Below are 23515 nucleotides of genomic sequence, written 5' to 3' on the forward strand. Positions count from 1 at the left end.
ATGATTGTTGGCTAACCTAATTAATACATTGATTATTAACTACTCAGAAATCTGTTTTCATGGTTTTTATTTCATCTTATTATATGCCAAGTATTGTGCTAAACACTATAAATATTATTTCATTTGATCCTTCCTACAAACCTACAAGGCAGGTATTGATTATTATCCCCATTTTATGGATGATGAAACTGACAGAAACAGAGATTAAGTGACTTGCCCTGAGTTAAATGGTGTTTTAATTTAGATTTAAATGTATGTCTATATATGAATCTGTGTGTGCATTGATATATGCATCTATGTGTGTATTTACGTGTGTGTATATATTTAATATGTCAAGTTAGTCTAACATGGAAGAAAAAACACTTTCGCTACATCCTATTTCACATGAGTGGGAGTTTTTTCCCTTGATTGCCTTCAAAAATAGAACAGTTTCCATCTTTAAAATTGGGAGGCTGGGACAGTCATTCTCTTTTTCCTGTTTCAACATTTCAGACAGGGTGAAGATTAACCCCCCAGCACAGGCACCATGGACTGAATGAATCATTGATTCAAGAAAGAAACCTTCCTCTCCTCTCCTCTTAATTTTACCCTGTGGTTCTGAGAAATGCATATTGGGTATTTGTTTTATTTTGTTTTATTTGCCCTCATTCTCCATATTCAGGGAGTAATCTCCCCTGGGCCTGAGAGTGGTAGCCATGCTGACACATAAACCAGGATTTTAGGCAGGATATTGCATTAAGCCAGCCTAGCAGGAAAGACTTGGAAGCCACTGGTGCCTGGTACTTGAACCCAATGGGGAGATTGAATTTGAAATGAGGACCGTGCTTTATAACAACTGAGCTAATCTATCAACCTAATCCCCTTTCCCTTCCCGGAGTTTGAAGTTGTAAAGAGATAAGCTTATGTGTTCATTATTATACCTCTTTGTAAAAGCCGTTCAATGACTAATGCTATAAGCAGAGCTAGTGTACATGTGACCAGACTGAAAGTTCGGTGAAAGCAGTCAATGGGCAATGTAGTCACTGGTCTAGATATCTAATATACCATTAAGGATTCAGGAAAACCCTTTGATAACCATGAAATATACCATTTTCTAGGCGTTATGGAGTCTGGGTAGTCCCTGTTATTTATGGTACTGTTTATTAATGAAAGTTTTGTGATTCAAATACTTATTTCTTAACTGGGTGAATGTAAAAGAAAAAGAAAATCACAAGTTGAAATTCATCTGTTTTATTTGAATAACAAAGTCAGTTTCCTGGACCACACCATTGTCATGGCATTCTTCATGTCTGCATTTCTCAGTGTATAGATGAGAGGGTTCAACATAGGTGCAATCACAGTGTAAAACACTGAGAACACTTTGTCATTGTTTACAAAATTGGTGGGTGGGATATAGGTGGAGATACAAGGTATAAAGAACAGAACAACCACCATCACATGGGAAGCGCAGGTGGAGAGGGCTTTCCTCCGACCCTCAGAGGAGTGTTCCCTGAGATTATATAATATGATGATGTAAGATGCCACCAAGAGCAGAAAGGTTGCCAAGACAACCATTCCAGTGTTAGCAATGACTAAAATACTATCAACCTGTGTGTCTGTGCAGGCAAGCTTTAAGAGTGGTTTTGAATCATACATATAATGATCTATTTGATTAGGGCCACAGAAAGGTAACCTTAGGATCATGAGTAGCTGGGCAATGGGATGCCAAAATGCCACCACCCAGGCAAGCAGGATCAGCATGTTGCACCTCTGCCTGTTGACGATTGTCATGTAATGTAAGGGTTTACAGATGGCAACATAACGATCGAAGGACATGGACACCAGGATGAACATCTCAACACCTCCCAGTAAATGAGAGGTAAAGAGCTGGGTCATGCAGCAATTGTAGGAGATGGCCTTACTAGTGACACTCAAGTCCCTGGTCAGCCTGGGAACTATGGTGGAAGTGAAGCATGGATACATGAAGGACAAGTGCCAAAGAAAGTAGTACATGGGTTGCTGCATCAGATGACTGGATATGATGGTGATAAAAATAACGGAATTCCCCAGTAAGATTGTTAAATAACAGGCCAGTAAAATGACAAAACACATTGTCTTCATTTCTTTCTTCATGAGAAGTCCCAAGAGTATAAATTCAGTGACATTATTCTGATTTTCCATGTATTGAGAGAAGGAAATACTTGTCCAGAAGTTTAATTAACCTGAAAATATAGATGGCATGATAAAGCCCAGCTAGCAACGACTAATTTTTTTGAAGATAAAGTCAAAGTTCACATCATTACTACAATTTACACTGTATTCTTAAATTTGATCTCATTTTTAGACATGATTAAATATTTAAACATTTTAAATGAATGGATCAAAAACATGAGATTTCAGTTCAGGGATTAATATATTAATTATATACATGCATACATACAAATATATATATATATATGTATATATATATGTGTGTGTGTGTGTGTGTGTGTGTGTGTGTGTGTGTGTGTATTAGATTAATATATAAGGGGATATCAAAAGCCATCATCAAAAGCAATAGATTTGCAGGCCCTTTCCCATCCCACATACCTAAGTAATTCATTAGAATAAACTAAATTAAATTTTGTCATTTCTGTCTTTTAAACTGTCAAACAATAGTCAAGTGAGGACACTGTGGACATACGCACATACACACAAAAACAGCATAAACCAAATTATGTGCTGACCAGGAATCAGATGAGTAAAAATAGATTTTCTACAAATGCTTTAAAAAGTTCTCAGAAACCAATGATGGAAGTGTCTTTACATTAAGTAAGGGGTAGCCCAGGCAAAAGATAAACTTAATTTGGTCCACTACATTTCCCACGTACCATCTTACTACCTACCTCTACCCCAGTTGATTCCTTTCTCCAGTCAATTAACCCTGCTACCCCAAGCATTAAATATTTGCTAGGCCCTGGACACTGAAGCTTATTTATACATCTCGTATTATTCTTACCTACGGAATCAAATACAGTCCAACAGACTTTATTCCCCTTTTAAACAGTATTTAGGAAGTATTTGTCCTCGTATTGAAAACAAATCTGCCTCTTTGCAACTTATATCCGTGACTTCCACTCCGTCCTATAGACTGGGAACAATTCTTCTTCCTCTAGTAATTCCCTCATGTAATTGAAAATGTTGTGGTGCCTTCTTTTTTATGAATGAATATTTCCACTGATTTCAATAGATACTCTTCTGGCATGATGTTGATGTTTACCACCATACTGTTTGCCCTCTTCTGGACATTATATTATCATATCAGTGTCATTTTTTAAATGTAAAACTAGAACTTTGCACATTACTCCAGATACTAAAATCCACCAGCATATATGACTGTGAAGGCAAGTATCAATGGGACTTTTGAGTTGCACATATAGTGAAATATTTGATTGGGCCCACAATAAGGTAACCTCAGTATCATAAGAAGATGGAGAGAGTGCCAAAATGTCACCATCCCAGCAAGCAAGATTAGCATGTCACTTCACTATCTATTGACAAACATCATGGAATTTAAGGTTTTACAGATGGTAACATGTCAATAAAGACCATGGAAACCAGGACCAACAACTCAACACCTCCCAGTAATTGAGAAGTAAAGAGCTGAGTCACACCCCAGTCAGAATGAGGCAGGACTAGGGAATTGTTCCTAAGAATTCTGTCTCTATCAGATGTGGGACACAAATATCTGAGCTTAAAAAAAAATGGAGGGAAGAGGCAAGGCAATTTAGGTTAAGTAACTTGCCCAAGGTCATACAGCTAGTAAATGTCAAGTGTCTGCACACAGATTTGAACTTAGGTTCTCTTGACTCCAGGGCAGATGCTCTATTCACTGGGCCACCTAGCTGCCCTCCAGATGCAGTTTTTGCTGTTAGGCATTTTGCCGTCCTCAAGACAGTGCTTTCTGTGTTATATTTTTCATGTGGTAGGACTTTAATAAGGATATGTGGAGATACGTACTGTTAGAAGAAGCATTTATTGTGGGCTGAGTGCTGTGATTGTACTTGGAGGGATACGAGAATTAACAGATTTTCTTATGGATCTAAGAGAACTGACTTGTCATCATTATCTGTTATTGAGCTCAAGTTAATTCAAAATCCTTCCCATTTGGAGGACATGGTCTGTTTATAGATAAGAGAGAATAAAACTATGAACATCTGCTGCCATTTAGAATGAATGCCTAACATAATTTCTGCTCAATTCCTCTCCAGAATTTCAATAGTGTTCCAAGCGCCCTGAGAAAATTCAACTGGAATCTAGTGTGATGTTACTTAGGTTACCTTTCAATTAGTAGGGTGTATCCTGTGCTTTGGTGTCTAATACATTGGAAGTAGACAGAAACAGTGCATTCCTGAATTTTCCAAAGTGGAATACAGAAGAAAAAAATCCTGAAGTATTTCACACATTTCTCACCTGTATATCCCATATCTCTGTAAGAGTTCTGACTCTAATCTATTACATGATAAATCATATATTGAACTTTGAAGTTGAAAGAGAACTAGGATTTCATCAAAACTCAATCTCTCCCTTTACAGATGAGAAAACTGAATATCACATTGTGGAGTGATTTGTTGATTGTCATAGCTATTAAGCAATTGTGCTGGTCTTCAGAACTAGGTGCTCTGGATTCAAATTCAATGCCTTCCTGTCAATATATTTTTCAAAGTTCTAAAGGGAGAGAAATTAACATAGATACTACTGTCTCCTGTTGGAATATTTTAAAAGCTATCAATGGGATGCAACACGAAAAGTAATGCTCTTGCAGTTGGAAGGTTTGATTTGGAATCCTAGTTCTGTGTGCTCTTTTTCTGTGTCCTTCCTTCCTTCCTTCCTTCCTTCCTTCCTTCCTTCCTTCCTTCCTTCCTTCCTTCCTTCCTTCCTTCACATTCTTTTTTCTTCCTTCTTTTTCTTTCTTTCTTTCATTCTTTCTCTTTCCTTCCTTCTTTTTTCTCTAAAAACAGAAACATTTACATATGATGTACAATATAACATTATTTTTCCAAGAGATTAAGTAGTTAGGAGCAAATAAAAAGGGAGTTGAGAGGGCTTAATAGACTTTCCTATTTACATGCTTTGTTATTTTTAAGGAAACAAAAAATAATCCTCTTTAAACTATGGGGTTTCTGGCAAACCCTTTATGATAAATCCATTTCTCTTCTTAGTTCCAGTGACTGATAGAAGGAGCACAGGGGGCTGTCCTAGTGGAACAAGTCTGTAATGGGATGACATCTAGTGTATCCTACTGTACAGCTTGTAGTTTGAATTTTGGCACATGATTCAATATCTCTGAGCCTCATTACTCACACAAAAGGAATCATAATGGATACTTGACACATCACAGGCTCCTGGTTATAGACCGGATAATATTTGACAATATATTTTGAAATACATTAAGCACCGTTCCACTGTAAGGATCAATAATATAAGTGAAATCATGTCCACCTAAGTGCCTCCTTTGCTGCTTCAAAAATGTTTTAGAGAGGAACAAACTGATGCCTAAAAAATAATTGATCATGGTTCCATAATACATAAGAGCTTTAGATGGCATTTTCCTCAGAACAACCCTTTTATCCATATTTTTTCACTCACCTTGGTCCCCATGTGTGAATCCAAGGAAGTGAGGAAAGAATCAGTGACAAGAAATACACGTGGGAAATAGAGGAAAATAATTTTGAGGAGACTGTATAGAGAATGGGCCCTGTGGTTGTATTGAAGTGGCCTATTTTATATGTTTTCTATGTTAATGAGTTGGTGCAGATCTCTCCCAAAACAATTAAAGAGTTTTGATTACTTAATCTATAAAGATGACGATTTTAGAAGAAATGTATATAAATATACACAAACACATTCATGAAAATAATACAGATTTATGACACTAACAGAATGGTGCTATGTATAGGAAGGGAGTATTAACCTGGGAAACACAGATAGATTTTAGGGTGTCTGCGATGCTGGGTGGAAAAAAAAGTACATCTTTTTAATAATACAATTGAGTCCCTTTGTAATAACATGAATTATATTTTATGCATTTAACAACATTATTCCTGAGTGCCCGCAAGATTTTCCAGACAGGCAAATGCTATCAAGGGCACAGCAACAGGTTTAAAAAATCCCTGGTCTAGGGAAAATGCAGGACACAAGGCAATGAAAATAAATGTTACATGGAAAAGAAAACAAGCGAATAAGAGCTGTAATTATGCCATATTATAAGAACCCCAAAATAGCACCTGAAAACCTGAACTGTTACCTGAGGAAGCATTGTTGGCAAAAATCAATCTGTGTGGTACAAGACAATAGTTGAAAGAATTTCCAAAAGTCTTTATCTCAACTGGGAGGAAGCTGTGTTTTTTTATAATAACTGTAACTCACTAGGATGGTAAGAAGGACTGATGTTCTGTAGATAATTCCACTCCATCTGGACCAGAGTCCATAAAACATATCAATCAGGCATTCAAAGTCACTGTCTCCTCATTAAACCTTTCAAGCAAAAATCTTTACAGGAAAAATTTAATGAGTATTACCTAAATTTAAAGGCATATTAGAGTCTAGGGAGATGGCTCCCAGAGGCCCTTCAAAGCTCTCCAACAAGCAGACTATTACCAACCAGAAGCAAACTTTACTCAGTCTGTTACTTTTCAGTGATGATTATGCTGCTTCCTTAACACATATATCACAAGCAGAAATTGTACTTTGGCATTCAGTTGCCTTCCCTCTTCTTCTTGCGCAGCAAATCATGAAGACTATATAACATTGTGACTGCTAGGTGATAGGTGTTGACTGGGTATTGAAAACAGCCAAACCTGGTTTCTCCAATATCTGAGTGTATCCCAGAAGTATAAGTGACACCTAGGAAAATATTATGGACCTCCCTGTAGAATCCACTATTATTCTCCCCTTCTACATATTCTCCCTTTCTGCCTCCTCTTCCTGTTCCCCCCTCATGCTTTCCTCCTCCTCCTCCTCCTTCTTTCCCTCTCTCTGTCTTCCTCCTCTCTCTTTCTGTCTCCCTTCTCTCTGTTTCTGTCTCTCTTTGTGTTTCTCCGTCTCTCTCTCTCTCTCTCTCTCTCTCTCTCTCTCTCTCTCTCTCTCTCTCTCTCTCTCTCTGTCTCTCTCTCTCTCTCTCTTTCTCTCTCTCTCTCTCCCTCTCTCCCTCTCTCTGTCTGTCTCTCCTCCCCACCTTCCAATAGAATGCTGCTGTGGAAAATTTAATGTGATTCTCTCTCTGCCAATTGACTAGATCCACCCACATTTGCTTGGCAAGCTAATCATCAATATCCCGATCTCTCCAAGTGGAAATTGCCATGATCCTTATTTTGAGCAATTTCCTTTTACTTATCAACAATTAGATCCTTGAAAATTTCATCTACTATGGTAGATAGAACTATCACCTTGGTGAAAAACATATATATATATTTATCCCACAACTTTGATTAGCTCAAGTTGCATATTTTTAACTACATGCTAGATAACTCCATGTATATGTCTCAAATGCATTTCAAACTTAAAGTGGCCTACAAAATAAATATTTTCTTTTAAATTATTATTCTTTGTGAATTTTCCTATTTATAAGATCATTTTTCTAAAGTCTTTTGAATTTTTGTTCTTTCTAATCTTCCCCATCTGATAGTTTGCCAAATCACATCAATTCTATCTCCTATACATCACTTTCATCAGTACACGTTTTTGTACCCATATCATAGCCACCTTAGGGGAGATCTTTATCATTTCCTACCTGAAATATTATAATAATCTCAAAATAGACCTGCTTGACTACACTCTCCCCCTCTAATCCACCCTTCAATCAGCTGCCATGGCACTAGTCCTATGGAATAATTCTGAGTATACTTTTCTTTTGACCAAAAAAAAAAAAAAAACAAACAAAACCTAGAATTATTTTCTATCACTTTAAAAGATATGACAAAACATAATATAAAATTGTCCATTTGATATCTAAAGACCTCCCAACTTGGAACGTACTTGTCTTTCCATTCTAAATGCATATCATTTCTCATCTCCTCACTCTACAATTTCACTTGACTGATATCACCATCTGTTATGGTTGCTATTAAGGTAACATTTTTTTTTTCTGGACTCACCTTTCTTTTAACATCTAGTATCACATTTACAGTTGTTTATCCAATATCTCAAACTGAATTTTGTATGGACATTTTCAACTCAACAAATCCAGAAATAAACTCATTAACTTCTCCCTCTAAATTCCCATCTTATCCTAAGTTCTTTACTACTGTCAAAGACATTAATATTCTCTCAATCATTAGACTCCAATTTAGGTGCCATCTTGGACTTTCTTGCTGGTCGCCATTCACACACACACACACACACACACACACACACACACACACACACACACACACACACACGCCGATATCTATTCAGTTCTTAAATTCTGTCATTTTTGACCTGCCTAAAACCTCTCAGATATGCCTCTTACTGTCCTCGAACTTTACAATAACCCTTTTACAGGACTTCATCAACTCATGCCTAGATGATTGAAATAAGCATTTGTGTTGTTCTCACTGACAGAAATCTTATTCTATTCCAAGTCAGTACTTTCATTTGTCAAACTGATTTTCTTAAACACGTTTGACCACGTCACCATCCTATTCAATAAATTTTAGTTTGATCTCTATCACACTTTAGAAAAGCTACAAATTTTTGTGTTTGATTTTTAAAGACCATCCTAACCTGAACAATTGCTACCTTCCTAGCCTTCCTACACTGTACTATACTTTTAATACTCTGTGACGAAGTTACACTATCTTCTTTTATATTCTTCAGAGAAAACCCCCCACCAACATGAAGAATTTGCATATTCTGTCACCCATGTATAGAACTCTCTCCCTTCTCATCTCTGCCTCCTAGATTTTTTGAAGTTCTTGAAGTGTCATCTAAATTCCAACTTTCTGTAAGAAGCCTTTCCTAGATCTCCATAATATTAGTGCTTTTTCTCTGAGATTAGCCCCAATTTATTCTCTCAATATAATTTTACATATTTTTACATTTTACATATTTCTGCCATTAAAATATGATTTTTTTTTAGATGAAGGAAAGGTTTTCTTTTCTTTTTTTGGGGTGGGGGTGGGGTTGGCCTTTCCTTGCATCCTGAATATTTAACAAATTGCCTGGCATATATACAATGAGAACTTATCCATGCCAATTGACTGAGTGAGTGCATCCTGCACTCAATACTCAGACGTTCAACTACTTTCTCTCAGCTTTGACTTTCTTCTGTTTATAAGACTGGATTCCCTTCTGCTTTCTGTTTCCCCTAATGCTGGGCTTTCAAAAGGTTTGATTTCCCTTTCTTCCTTTAAATCCTCATTTCTTTGCTGAGGAATCTTATAAAGGCTTTTCAATCTTATGCCATTTCCTGTATATCAGACTTAGACTTTCAATGTCGTTTTTGGAATTTCCTCTTTGCTGTCCTTTTGGTATCACATAATACAAATATCTAAAACAGAGTATATTATTCCATCCCAAAGACCTCGTTTCCTATTATTTTGTTTTGATCAATAAAATTTATTCATTTATGCTTGAAATCTTAGTGTTACTTGCTGATCTTTCTTCCCTCCCACATGCAATCAATTACTAAGTGATGCATATGCTATCTTTGAAATACTTGTGAATTCATTGCCTTTTATGGCTACTGACACCCTCAGAGAACAGGTACTATCTACAATACATTTGGACTATTGCAATATCATCCTAACAAGTGTCTGTTCTCTAGACGTTTCCCTTGCCTCATTCCTATAATCTGCCATTCATTGTCAAAAGGGTCCTTCTTATAATCTAATGTTTTTGTATCACCTTTTGTTTTAAGTGCTTTCATAGTTCCTTATTACCTACTTAGAAAAGTTCAAACTCCAAAATGTTCCAGAAGACTTGCAAACCAGTAATCCTTTTCCTTTCTAGACTTAGCTCACGGTTCTTCCTCCTACAGTCTTTTGTGAGACCAGAAATCACGAGTGATTATTCATATATCAATTTATTCCAGACTCCTTTCTATTTCCATTTTCTGTGATAGAAGGTTGTGGACAAATGATAAGTAGAAGAAAGAATGATTTTACTTAAATAAGAAGAAGCTATCACTTGATTCCCTGTATGCACATAACCTTAGTCATTTTTGATGGAATGAATAAGGAACAACCTAAACAACTCCCAAAGCTGTTCACTCATGTAAAGATGGAAACAGCCACACTGATCCAGATTAGAGGAGTTTGATGTAAATGAGTTAACCAATATATTACTGAGAAATTAAGAAATACTTGGAGAATGTATAGGTCTCATTTCTTTTCTGCTTTTTGTTAAGAATTCCTTGAACTGAGATACTTACTGTTTACTATATAGAGTGGGGAAAGCACCACAGTAGAATAATAGAGGAAAACGGTAGTCATACCATGTTGTTAGAAGAACATGGAACATGTTTCCCCTCTGATAGTCCAGGTATACTCAAAGTATTCAAGTGGGAAATACAATGTTGTGATTGTTGTTCTTTATCTACATTTGATACCTGCTAATTTTCTACACAGAATGATTGAAGGACAAAATGTGAGGAATATTTTTAAACTATTTTTTCTCTGTGTATACTAATAATTTTTAAGGACAAATTTCTAATGTGAAAGAAAAAAGAGTGGACCATGACTGTGTATTACTTCTCATTCCATCTATTGTTTGCCTTCAGTTGTGTGAGTGTGTGTATGTGTGTATAACATTGTTTATAGTACAATTTGTAATTTCAACTTGTCCTTCATCTGATAAGATGATTTGATTAGATTCATATTTTGAGTGTCTGAATTGATATTTCTTAGGAAATGTAATGAGGAGGAAGATGATGGCGATGACAACAACGATGATGACCAAGTCATAGAGTCAGATAACTGATAAGTATCTGCATTACGCTTTGAAGTCAGGTGTTTCGGATTTCACATGCAGTATTGCAAATCAAGCATCCATTAAACATACTTGTTGACTTTGATCATTTATTGGCAATTTGAAAATTAGGGCTTCATAAGTTCTAATGACATTTTTATAATGAAGGAAATCTATTTTGAAAGGATAAATTTACATAACACTGAGAACCAAAAAGGGACAGAGAAATCTATCTCTTGAATTTCTTTTGTTCAAAAGTACCAGAAAAAAAAGCAAAAAAGAGCAGTTTGGAAAGTGCCATTTCTCTTCTAAGTCTGCTTCTTTCTGTCTGTTATTTCTTTATTTCTCCACCATTCTTTGACATCTAGTCCTGGAAGATACCTACTGCTTTATATAATCCCTGCCTCTTATTGGTCCATTGCTATTTCAAAATCCTTTTAAAGAAAATTTCTAGGCTAGCCATTTTCACTCCACCACTCCTCACTAGACTCTTCTTTTTCCCATTTGGGATTCTTTTCCTACCATGGTCCTCTAGATAGATATAGTTCTCCAATATCCTGTCTCTTCCCAAATTGTCAGCACTCTTTCATATGTTGACTTTCATCATTAGAACATAAGTTCCTTGGGGTCAAGGACTGCCTTTCTTTTTACTTGTATTTGTATCCCAAGTGCTTTGCACTCTGCCTGTCACAGAGTATAGATTTGAAAAATACTTGTGGATTTGACTGAAGTACTTGACTATCAAAGGAAACCTCTGATTACTTGACAGTTGAGACAGAGCCTGCCCCGATGTCACAGACCATTTCTTTGCCATTCTTAGAATTTGGAATGAAGAATATTAAAAGAGAAGAAAAAAATGACAGACTATCCTTTCTGTTCCTTCTTCCCACAATATATTATTTGGGAAGTTGGAGGGCAGCTAGGTGGTGCAGTGGATAGAGCACCAGTGCAGGACTCAGGAGGACCTGAGTTCAAATCTCCCCTCAGACACTTGACACTCACTAGCTGTGTGACCTTGGGCAAGTCCCTTAACTCCAATTGTCTCGTCCTGAGTCATCCCTAGTCACTCTGATGAATATCTGGTGAGTGAATTCAGATGGCTCTGGAAGAGAAGTGAGGCTGGTGACCTGCACAGCCCTCCCTCACTCAGAAGCAAAAGTCAAGTGCAAATCATGTCCTCATTTATCTGATGGCATGGTCTTCTTCAGCAACGAAAGATGAACACACACACACAATTTAGGAAGTGACTAAATTGTACAAAGCCTAGTGCCAAACACCAACAATTGTACAAAATTTTGATAAAGATATATCCACGTTCACTTTGGACATGATGATTTTTTAGAGAATGTTCATTAACGAACCTTTGGTGATACAATACCCATTTCTTCACCAAGGGAATAAAGGGGTAAAACAATTAAATTAGATCCCACATTTTTATTTAAATATCAGTGATATTTGGTTAGACCACACCTTCTGTATGTCATTCTTCATCTCTGTATTTCTAAGTGTGTAGATGAGAGGATTCAGCATGGGTCTAATGACAGTATAAAACATGGAAAACTTCTTATCATTATTACTGGCACTAGGAGGTCGAGTATAGTTGGAAATACAGGGCACAAAGAACAGAACAACAACCATGACATGAGACCCACAAGTGGAGAGGGCTATGAGTCGACCTTCTGATGAGTGCTTTCTAAGATTGTATAATATGATAATGTAAGATGCCACCAAGACAAGAAAAGTTGTCAACACAACCATATCAGAATTAGCTATGACAAAGATGTTAGCAATATGTGTGTCTGCACAGACAAGTTTTAGGAGGGGTTTGACTTCACATATATAGTGATCTATTTGATTAGGGCCACAAAATGGCAACCTTGCTACCATGAGCATCTGGGCAATGGCATGCCAAAAGGGCACTCCCCAGGCCATCAGGATCATTGTGTTACATCCCTGTCGATTCACTATGATCATGTAATGTAAGGGTTTACAAATGTCAACATAGCGATCAAAGGCCATGGACACCAAGATGAACATATCCACAGTAGCCAGGAAATAAACAGTAAAGAGCTGAATCATACAACTAATGAAGGATATGACGTTTTTCTTTAGCAATTAAATTCCTGGTGAGCTGAGAGACTATGGTGAATGTATATGACAGATCCATTAAGGACAAATGACAAAGAAAATAGTGCATGGGTTGTTGGAGAAAGTTCCCCAGGAAAATTGTGCAATATCAGAACAGGAAGATTACAAAACAAACCATTTTGAGGTCTTGGTTCATGAAGAGTCCCAAAATAATGAATTGTTACATTGTTGTGATTTTCTATATACTTCAAATACTTTGTAAATATCCAGGAGAATTCTAATTCATCTGAAATCAAACATAATAGGATAAATTATCACCAGCATCATGGTAGATGTGAAGTTTATACTCAGATTATTTCAATATACAGTCCACTATTAGAGTGGATTGTTCGATACCTTTACATTTGGGAAGATCAAATTATTTTTTTCCAGCTAGGTCTTAGAAATACTTTGAAAATCAGGTACCTCAGCAGTCTTATTGTCCATGCTACTAACATCCTTTTATGCATGTAGTTTAAAACAAAACGAAACATCATATATCCTTAAAAGTTGTGACAATCTTTTAAAAACTCTAAGATTTTTTAAAATATTTCTCCATTAGGATGGTAATTGAATCACAAAACTGATTAACTGTATAGACAATCATAACAACGCTAATGTTAACACACTGATTTAGTAAAGAAAAATAAGGAAATAAATATTTATTCTAACTTCTTATGTAGACATGTGATAAAATACACTAATATTTAGGACAAAAATTAATATTAAGCTATTAAAAGTCAACATGATGAAAGATATTCTAAAATGATTTGGAAATGCCTTTTGAATACCAAATATAATGGATGGGAAATAGTTGTAAAGAATAAAAATAAATGATTTTCAGATTTCTCCTGTTCCTGCCTCCCTCCCACAATCAATTTACAGTCCCTGATTCAGTACAGGTACCTAAACCATTTAACAATTAACACAAGAAAGAAATGAGACAAAAAGTAAAACAAAGAACTGACCAACAGATGCAACTGTCATGTCAAGTTGAGCTCAGAAATTGAATAGCTTAATAATATATTGAAAAAAATTTTACAAAAATCTGAGAAAGCAATGTGAAGGCCTTTTTTTCCCTAAAAATCAGATGCTTGTCACAGGACATTGATATTTGTAAGCTCTGGGACAATTGAAGCTGAAATATTGGTAAGGAAGATTGATCAGATTGAATTTTTGAAGCAGAATGAAACAATGTGCTATCTCTTCCCTCTCCATTAGTCCATAGTTTCTCACTCTTTCTCAATCTCTTTTTGTATATACTGAATATATCTGTGTTATTCTGATTTTTCTACAGGTAAGGGTCTCTCCTCCTTCTATTTCTTTCTCCTCACTTCTATTTATCTCCCTCTCTTTTATTCTTACTTTGGTTGTCCCTTAGGTAAATAAGATATTGAATCATACTTCATACTTATAATAGTTCATACTTGCCAGGATCTGCAAGAATTTGACCTCCATTTGCATAAACTTGTATTATGCAATGTTAGTTAATAAAATTTTAGATTACTTGCTCTTTTTTGGTGGGGGAGGGGAGGGAGAAGACATGCCAAGATGTTTCTAACGAGCAATTTCACAATCACAATTTTGAGCCACAACACAGAGATGGACATTTCAGTCCTGTTGGTGCGAGAACCTTGTTTCTATTTCTTGGATACTGTACACTGCAGAAAAACACAGAAACCGGGCGCTGATTCTGATGAGAGAGTTTACTGTGGTTACAATTATCTTTAGCCATATAACTTGAGATACTGAGTCTAGCTCACTGTTGTGCATGTTTCACAGTACGTCCTAACATTTACCTCTGTGTGAGTTCAGTCAAAGCATCCATGAGCTAGGCGGTCAGTAAATGAACACTTGTAACTAATTAATGGAAATGGATGAAGGAATCTAGGTCAGAAAGACCTTAGAGGAAATCTTGTACAACTTCCCTCACTTTACACATAAGACAGTTGAATCTCAAAATGGTGATATATTGCCTAAGTTTTCCTAATTATAAATATAAAAGCAGAGGTTTAATCTAATTAAATTTATCTAAATCTAATTTAATCTAATTAAAGTTCCTTTAAGTGCAAGCCTATCACGCTTACTATTTTGTGTTAAAGATACAGGCAGAGACAATCAGAGAAAGAGAGATAGAGAAACAAAAGCAAGAGAGACAGGAACAGAGGAAAAGAGATGACAAAGAGTGAGAGACAGGGAAGGGGAATGACAGAATAATAAAGACAGGGGGATAACTAAAGAGAGAGACAGAGAGCAGAGAGCAATACAGAATGAAAGAGAGGGAGAAGGAGAGGGAGAGAGAGAGAGAGAGAGAGAGAGAGAGAGAGAGAGAGAGAGAGAGAGAGAGAGAGAACAGAGGCACACAGTGAGAGAGATAAAGCAAAATAGAGAAATCAAACACATAAACAACTATACATTCTAGATCTCCTCAAAGAATCTTCCAACTCTGACATTTAGTGAATGATTAAATATTTTTTATTTCTTTTCTGAGTAGAGGACAGTGGTTGAGGGATGTCAATAAATATTGTATTTTAGCACACAAGAAGAAAGAAAATGAGGGCCCAATAGCTTCTCAAGAAAAGTTGTAAAGAAGTTGCACAAAGGCCACTTGGCAAAGTTGTAACTTATACCCACTCTCTATCTATGCATATTCCTTTAAAATATCATAAAAAACATTTAATTCTCAAGTTTAACAAGTATCATCTCCCCTTATAGGGATGTAAACAGTTTTCCTATATTCAATAAAAAGTATTTTTTCCCCAGTATACCTTTTTATGCCTCTCTTGAGATTTGTATTTGAAGATCAAATTTTCTATTGAGCTCAGGACTTTTCATCAGGAACTTCTGAAAATCCCCCATTTCACTGAATGTCCATCTCCTTGCCTAAAATATTATGCTCAGATTTCATTGATTAATGATCCTTGGATATAGGCAAAGCTCCTTTGCCTTACAAAATGTAATAATCCAGTCCCTTTGATCTTTTAAAGTAGAACCTGGAAGGTCCTATGTGATCCTGACTGTAGTTCCTTGGTATTTTAATTGTTTCATTCTAGATGCTAGCAGTATTTTCTCCTTTACTTGACAGTTTTGGTATTTGGCAACAATATTCCTTGTTGTATTCAGTTTGAAATCTCTTTCAGGAGGTGATAATTGGATTCTTTAGATGACTGCTTTGCCCTCTGGATCTAGGACCTCTGGGCAGTTTTCCTTGATAATTTCTTGGAATATATTCCCAGGCTTTTTTTTTTATTGTGGCTTTCCGGTTGTCCATTAATTTTTACATTTTCTCTCCCGGATCTATTATTCAGATCAGTTCTTTTTCCTATAAAATATTTTACATTTTCTTCCATTTTTTCATTCTTTAGATTCTGTTTGACTGATTCTGATGTCTCATAGGGTCATTTGCTTCTAGTTGCCCAATTCTAATTTTTAATAAATTGCTTTCTTCAGTTAACTTTTGCATCAACTTTTCCATTTGCCCAATTATTCCAGTGAAGTTTTGTATCTCTTCATCCCTTTGTCCATTTTTCTTTTTAAATTCTTCTGTGAATTCTTTTTTTTTTACATTTTTAATATCATTAGCCAGATTTTCTTCAACCTCTATAATTTGGTTTTTAAAATCCTTCTTGAGCTCTTCCAGGAATGCTTTTTGGGCTTGAGACCAGTTCATATTCCATTCTGAGGTTTCAGAAGGGAGTACAGTCCCTATGCTGACCTCTGAGGTATTCGTGTTTTGTTCCTTGTCCCCATGGTAACATTGTATGGTCTTTTCTTTTGTGCTTTCCTTCCTGCTCATGATGTTTGCTTTTTTTCTTTCCTTTGAAAGTGGATCTCTGCTTCTGGGGTACAGGGAACTCTGTCCCACGGATTTTATGCTTAGGACTTGAGGCTTTGTGTACTGTGGCCTTTGGTTCTTTCAGCTAAAAACTAGAAGGTTGGGCCCGGCTGCCCGGTCCCCTTCTCCCGCTACCCGGCCTGTAGTCCCCCGTCGCTGCCACCATGCTGCCCACCACACTGCTCCGCCGCTGCGGCCTCCGCCTGCTGCGCCAAGCCCGGCTCCCGGCCCCTCCGGCCCGCGCCTACGCCGAGGCCGCCCCGGCCGCCGCCGCCGCCGTCCCCGGCCAGATGTCCTTCACCTTCGCCTCCCCGACGCAGGTGTATTTCAACGAGGCCAACGTGAAGCAGGTGGATGTCCCAACCCTGAGTGGAGCCTTTGGGATCCTCGCTGCCCACGTCCCAACCCTGCAGGTGCTGAAGCCTGGTGTGGTGACTGTGTATGCTGAGGATGGCACCACCACCAAGTATTTTGTTAGCAGTGGTTCTGTCACGGTGAATGCTGATTCCTCAGTGCAGCTGCTGGCGGAAGAAGCCGTGGCTCTGGACATGTTGGACCTGGCGGCTGCCAGATCCAACCTGGAAAAGACACACTCAGACCTGTCAGGGGCAACAGACGAGGCAGCCCGGGCTGAGGTTCAGATCCGGATAGAAGCCAACGAAGCTATCGTGAAAGCGCTGGAATCATGAGCTGGGGAACCGAACCCTTGGACTCATCCAGAGATGGTGTGACCGTTCTACTCCATGGCAATCACCCTGAGCTGAAGAGACCAGGACATAGCCAGGAAGGAAGAGGATACCTATCCCTCAATCCCCCTTCCTGCCTACCCCCCTGCCCTCCACCCCCAGATTAAAAACCACAAGACTTCTGGACTTTAAAAAAAAAAAAAAAAAAAACTAGAATGTTGCAGCTTACCTGGTGCTGAGCTTGCTGGTATGCCAAAGCAGGGGCCAGGTGAAGTTTTTCTGAGTTTCCCTAGAATTACCCTGAAACCTACTGTTTGAGGTGTGGTGGAGGGGTCTTTTGGACAAAGGAGGTTTCCTTTCCTGAGCTAGTGCACGGGGAAGCTTACTGGTTGGTGAACCCCATCTCACATAGTGTCTTCCCAATTCCACATATTTCCCTGATTCCTTCAGCCACCACAAGAGGGAGCTTTCTTTCCGATTTTCCTTACCTCACAAGTTAAGACGTTGTTTACCCCTTCAGCTGATCCCACTATTCCAAGATGTTTCCTGGGGAAATATTTTCTGGGTTTTTTAAGGGTCAACAAGATGAGGGAGATAGCAATTACAGTTCACTCAGCCATCTTGGCTCCCGGAACTTTAACTAGGTGACTTACAGACATTTAATCTGTGGGCTGATAACCCCAAGAGAGGCTGTTGCTGCTACCTAGGGTTCTGTCTTTGTCTCTCACTTAGTTCCAAAGGACTCCTGTCCTGGACTGATGTGTTTGAGAATCCCCACTGCTTCAGTGTGCCAATTGGCTCCTGTTTGGCTTTGCTATGGAGGGATCTGTGCTGGTACAGCCTGTGCACTGTGCAACGTGCACTCCTCCAGCCCTGTGCAACAGATCCTTCCTGTTGACCTTCGAGGCTTTCCTGGACTGGAAATATGAAACACTCTATCTCCTATTGGATTTTGCCACTCTAAAATTGTTCAGATTCTCTTTTCAGAGGTATCTGATAGACTTTGTCTTACAGCTTAGGTGACTACTTGTTTTCACTCTGCCATCCTTGGCTCTGCTCCCCAATAAGCACTGTGATAAATATGGAGGATAAAAAGAAATGGAAAAAAAAAACAAAACTGTCTTCCTACTGTGAAGAAGCAGAAATTTTAAGCAAGGATATAAATAAACATTATTACATAGATTATGCACATCCTACTGAAATATATTATCAAACTAAAACAATTTCCATGAGCATATACCAGATGTAGTTAATTTGGAACCAAGAAAGACTTTCTGTACAAGATAGAATTTGAGTTTAGTCTTGGAGGAAGCCAGGGAAGCTAGGATGTAAACATGAGAAAGGGGAATAGTGGAGGCATTGGGAAATGCATTACAAATACGTGGATGTAAGTTAAGGAGTGTAATTAATGAGGATAAGCAAATAGGTCAGGGTATATTGTGGAGGGCTGTAAAGTATAAGAAGATTGTAATTGAGAATAGTAAAGAAGAAATGGGAGGGAACTGAAAAACATATGAGAAACCTTATGACTTCACAATCCTTCTATAGGCTGCCCTTTTAATGATTCCTTAGTCTTCACTACTATTCTTGACAATCTCAAACATCTAGACATGGGATAGTAAATTGGTTAACAAGAATATTATAATAGATTATCATTTTCTCTAATCTTTTCAATTTCATAGCATTGGGAGAATTATCAAGTTAGAGCTGTGTAAAAATAATATACTAAGCACCAATCCAGATATAAAGGCATATAAAGTAAGATTCCTGCTTTTAATTCATGACTTTTTGTCCTTTAACAAAATGTTTATCACTATTCTCTGTGAAGATAGATTTTTCTTTTCATTTTCTGTATATTTCTTGTTTTTTGTGAAATGTTTAATATGGAAAAATGTTTTGCATTGTTTGCAGATGTAATTGATATATTTTTTGCCTTCTCAACGGTAAAAGAGGGGTGGGAAGGAGAAAGATAGTTTTGAAATTAAAAAGAGTTTTAGTTATTGTTACAAATAAATAAAAAGAAAAAATAAAATTCATCTCTGAAAAAAATGAGGAAATAGTAGCATGTTGTCATTTCTTAAATCAACCTTAAATGAAAAATCAAATTAAAATCCTGTTTTATTTGAATATCAAAAACATTTTTGCTGCCCATACCTTCTGCATAGCATTCTTCATCTATGTATTTTTCACTGTATAGATGAGAGGGTTCATCATGGGTGCAATAACTGTGTAAAACATTGAGAACTCCTTATCATTTTGGTTGGCCCTGGGAGGTCGTTTATACGTGGCGATACAAGGTACAAAGAAGAGAACAACTACAGGTGAAGCGCAGGTGAAGAGGGATTTATGTCAAGCTTCTGGTTAATGGTTCCTAAGGTTATATAATACGATGATGCAAGATGTCACCAAAATCAGAAAGGTGGCCAAGACAACCATCGCAGTATTTGCAGTGATGGGATATGTGTGTCAATGCAGACAAGTTTTAAGAGAGCTTTCACATCATATGTATAGCGATCCACAAGATTAGGGCCACAGAAAAATAATCTGATAATCATGATTATCTGGGCAATTGCATGCCAAAAGGCAACTAAACAGGTCATAAAGAGCATCATGTTACATTTCTCTCTAATCAAATTATCATGTAATGCAAAGGTTTAAAAGTGGTAACAGTGATCAAAGGCCATAGACACGAGAATGAACTTCTCAGCACCTGAAAGGAAATGAGCAGTAAAGAGCTGAGTCATTCAGCTGTTACAGGATATGGATTTCTGCTTGGAAATTAAGTCCCTGAGTAGACTGGGAGGTATAGTGGAAGGATAGGCAAGATCCATGTACGATAAATGACAGAGAGAATAGTACGTAAGTTGTTGGAATAAATGACTACATAAAATAGTGATGAAGATAATCATGTTCCCAAAGAAGATGGCAAAATAGCAGAGCAAGACGATTATAAAACACATCATCTTATCTTCTTATGTCTTGAACAATCTTGAACAAATTCTGTGACATTGTTCTGATTTTCCACGTATTTAAAGTACAGAAGAGTTCTCTAAAAGAATTCCAATTCACCTGCAATTAAACAAAATATGAAAAATCAGGAAAAGTATTGAATTTGTAGATGTTGTGGAATGTAAATCTCATTAGTTTATTATGGATACCATTTTAATTCTATTAGTTGGCCTCTTTTCTACACATTTAAATGAAAACAGAAAAGTTTGTCTTAATTTCATCCAGATGATGGATGTCGTCTAAAAATAATATCTATCCAGTAGCTTTTATCATACTATTAAAATCTATTTATACCTACAAGTTAAACATGCAACATAACTATAAAGATCTGACACTATCTTAAAAATCCATTTTAATGGACTTCTTAATCATGAAGAGGATCATTTTTGTAAGGACTCATCCTACATCAGGTAGTTTTAACATAATTAAATAGAGTCGGTTAAAAAAAGGAAATTTACAACTTTTTTAAGTATGACAAAAGATATAAATATTAGGGAACCCTTAGCAAACATTAAATAGGTATATAATATTGGTTGACAAAAACTTTTAAATACTTTCTGGAAAATGAGGAGAAAAAATAGTACTGAAGAAATCTTTTCCCCACTCACCTGATCCATTTTTCTTAGCAAATTAGCTGTCAATGAGAAATTACAGGCCTTCAAAAAATGCAATGAATGCCTTTTTAAAGAGTAAAAGGAAATATACAAAACATGACAAATCAGGATCACCACCCAAACTGGATGAATTAAAAATATAAGAAGGAATATTTTACAGTGGCTTAAGAAACCACTGATAAGGATTTTATTTACATTTCTGCAAGGGAAGTATGGACTAATGAATCAGTGAGTGGGTCCCTCTGATTATCAAAAGTTCAGGGATAAAATCAAGAAATAGTATCGAGTGGGAAAGAAAACAATGAGATTAATTAAGAGGAGCAATGATATTTACTGTGACTGTTTTAAGAGATCCAGGTGGTGCTTTATTTCTACAACCTTTGTGGCAGTTGAGGACTTGATAAAGACATAATATTGGTCTGAGACTTGGGGGAAAGATTGAACTCTCTTTATCTCTCTCCCCTTTGATTTTCTGGTATATCACCTTGTTTCTGATTACCTTGAAAGAAAATATCTCACTACCATTACTCTTCTTCCTTCTCCCCTTCTTCATTTTCCTTTTTCCTTGCCCTCTTTCATATCATTCTCCTTCTCCTTTTGATCTTCCATCTTTCAGAATGAATGATAATCTTCCTTGGATAAAAGTCATAGATTGTCATCTATCCTCTCAAATCACATCCTCCAATCTGGGAAGGATATGCCAGAATTTTCCCCATCACACTTCCTTTCTGGCACTGACTTGTAGAAACCAGGTCCATTGTCATTGTTGTATGTTTTTAATAAATCTGCATACTTGTTTAGTTTGGGAGGAAGATGGGAGGAAGAATATCTCCAATAGTGTTGACAACAAACTTCCTATCATCAGTGAATCTGGAGCACTCATACTAGCATTCTAGTATATAATTCCTAGATCTTCTAAAAGAAGATGCAGACGTAAGAGAACAGTGAACTAAGATTAAAAAAAAAAACAGCTGAATCAGATGAATGCTAGAATTAACACAATTATAAGGGAAATGAGGCATTAATTTATGAGATATCTGAGACTAAGGAAGGCTGTTGTTGAGTCATTTCAGTTGTGTCTGTCTCTTCTTGACCACATTTGGAGTCTCCTTGGAAAAGACAATAAAGTGATTTGACATTTCCTTCACCAGAAGAAAGACTCCAGAGACAGTAAGAGAAGAAACATTATTTGTCCAAAAGATAGGAAAAGGAAGTATAATCTTACTGCTATATGGAACTTCCAAGTGAGTAAATTCCCCCTTCCAGGTAAGGTTAGCACCTTTTCTTTGAGCACCTTTGAGAGCTGCATAGAATATGGAGAAATTAAGTGAGTTGTCGAGATTTAGAGAAACAATTTTTTTTTTCAGATGTAGGACCTTCGCACATATAAGAATATCAATAGTTACTGATCTATACGCCTAATTTCCCATCTATATAAAATGTGATTGATAATAATTTGAACATTAAGGACATCCTTCATATTTTCATTCATAGGGAATAGGAAGATTCACATGTGTTATACCACAATCATTCCTTTTTACTGTCATATAGATTATTGAAAGTATGTCCAACTATTTCATTTTTGTTACAAAAAGAAAACAATCAAGAGGCATTTGTTAAGTAGTTAATAAACCACTTGTCAGTTGCTATAGTTTTTGATGTGGTACAGCTAGCTTCTAGTTTCATGATCACTATAGTGTCTATCATGTATACATCCAAATTATTCAATGTTTCCTGATGCATAAATCATTCAAGATCCACCCTGATCATTAATATCAAGGAAGGCATAAAATAAGGTTACACATGCTCACCAGTTCTGGTTACCAATGTCTCGAAGGATAATCAGAAGAGATGCCAAGTTGAGGTGAGATGTGCTTACATGCTGAAGCCTTACACATGTTCTTTTAACTGAATAACACTGTATTCCTTGCATCAATATTCCTTGCATCAACCCACAGAGCACAGCAGAACCTTCTGGGTAAGGCACGTAATCAACTTTAAAATTGAACTAACCACACAGACAGAATGGGAAATAAAAAAGGAAGAAAACAGCAATAACAAAAAAGAAGATAGATGAAGGATGTCTTTCAATTAGATTATGACATGAACTGAGAAGGATTTCCTGGAAATTGTAAACACCTTCCCATTTATTTATATTTTTCACTATATTCAGATTAATCTTTTATGTAAACACAAAAACAGGCATACACTGGCAAAGACTGGGTTGCCTTTGGGAAATTTAATGTCTTTTAATTTCATCAAACTTCTACGAAAAAATGGTCTATCTTATTAATATAAATTTTGAAAATTTGTTTTGTGATTGGTTTTATTACCCC

The 23515-nt window shown here is 36.7% G+C and overlaps 1 protein-coding gene and 3 pseudogenes across 1 annotated transcript; 1 reads left to right on the top strand and 3 right to left on the bottom strand.

The window, feature by feature from the left end:
* Positions 1-1230: 1230 nt before the first annotated feature.
* On the bottom strand, positions 1231-2244 carry LOC140516629 (olfactory receptor 4P4-like). The gene has a single exon (XM_072627631.1). The coding sequence runs from the start codon at positions 2158-2160 to the stop codon at positions 1231-1233; it is 930 nt and encodes a 309-aa protein (XP_072483732.1). The 5' UTR covers positions 2161-2244.
* A 10098-nt stretch (positions 2245-12342) lies between these two features.
* On the bottom strand, positions 12343-17036 carry LOC140516757 (olfactory receptor 4P4-like; annotated as a pseudogene).
* Positions 16979-17742, top strand: LOC140516843 (ATP synthase subunit delta, mitochondrial pseudogene; annotated as a pseudogene).
* Positions 17743-19674: 1932 nt separating this feature from the next.
* Positions 19675-21182, bottom strand: LOC140516758 (olfactory receptor 4P4-like; annotated as a pseudogene).
* Between the last annotated feature and the right edge of the window lie 2333 nt (positions 21183-23515).

The sequence above is a fragment of the Notamacropus eugenii genome, chromosome Y (assembly GCF_028372415.1).
Source record: "Notamacropus eugenii isolate mMacEug1 chromosome Y, mMacEug1.pri_v2, whole genome shotgun sequence".
NCBI lineage: Eukaryota > Metazoa > Chordata > Mammalia > Diprotodontia > Macropodidae > Notamacropus > Notamacropus eugenii.

What these genes read in the sequence shown, in the direction of transcription:
- LOC140516629 (XM_072627631.1), bottom strand. Translation starts at nt 2,160, where the DNA reads ATGGAAAATCAGAATAATGTCACTGAATTTATACTCTTGGGACTTCTC.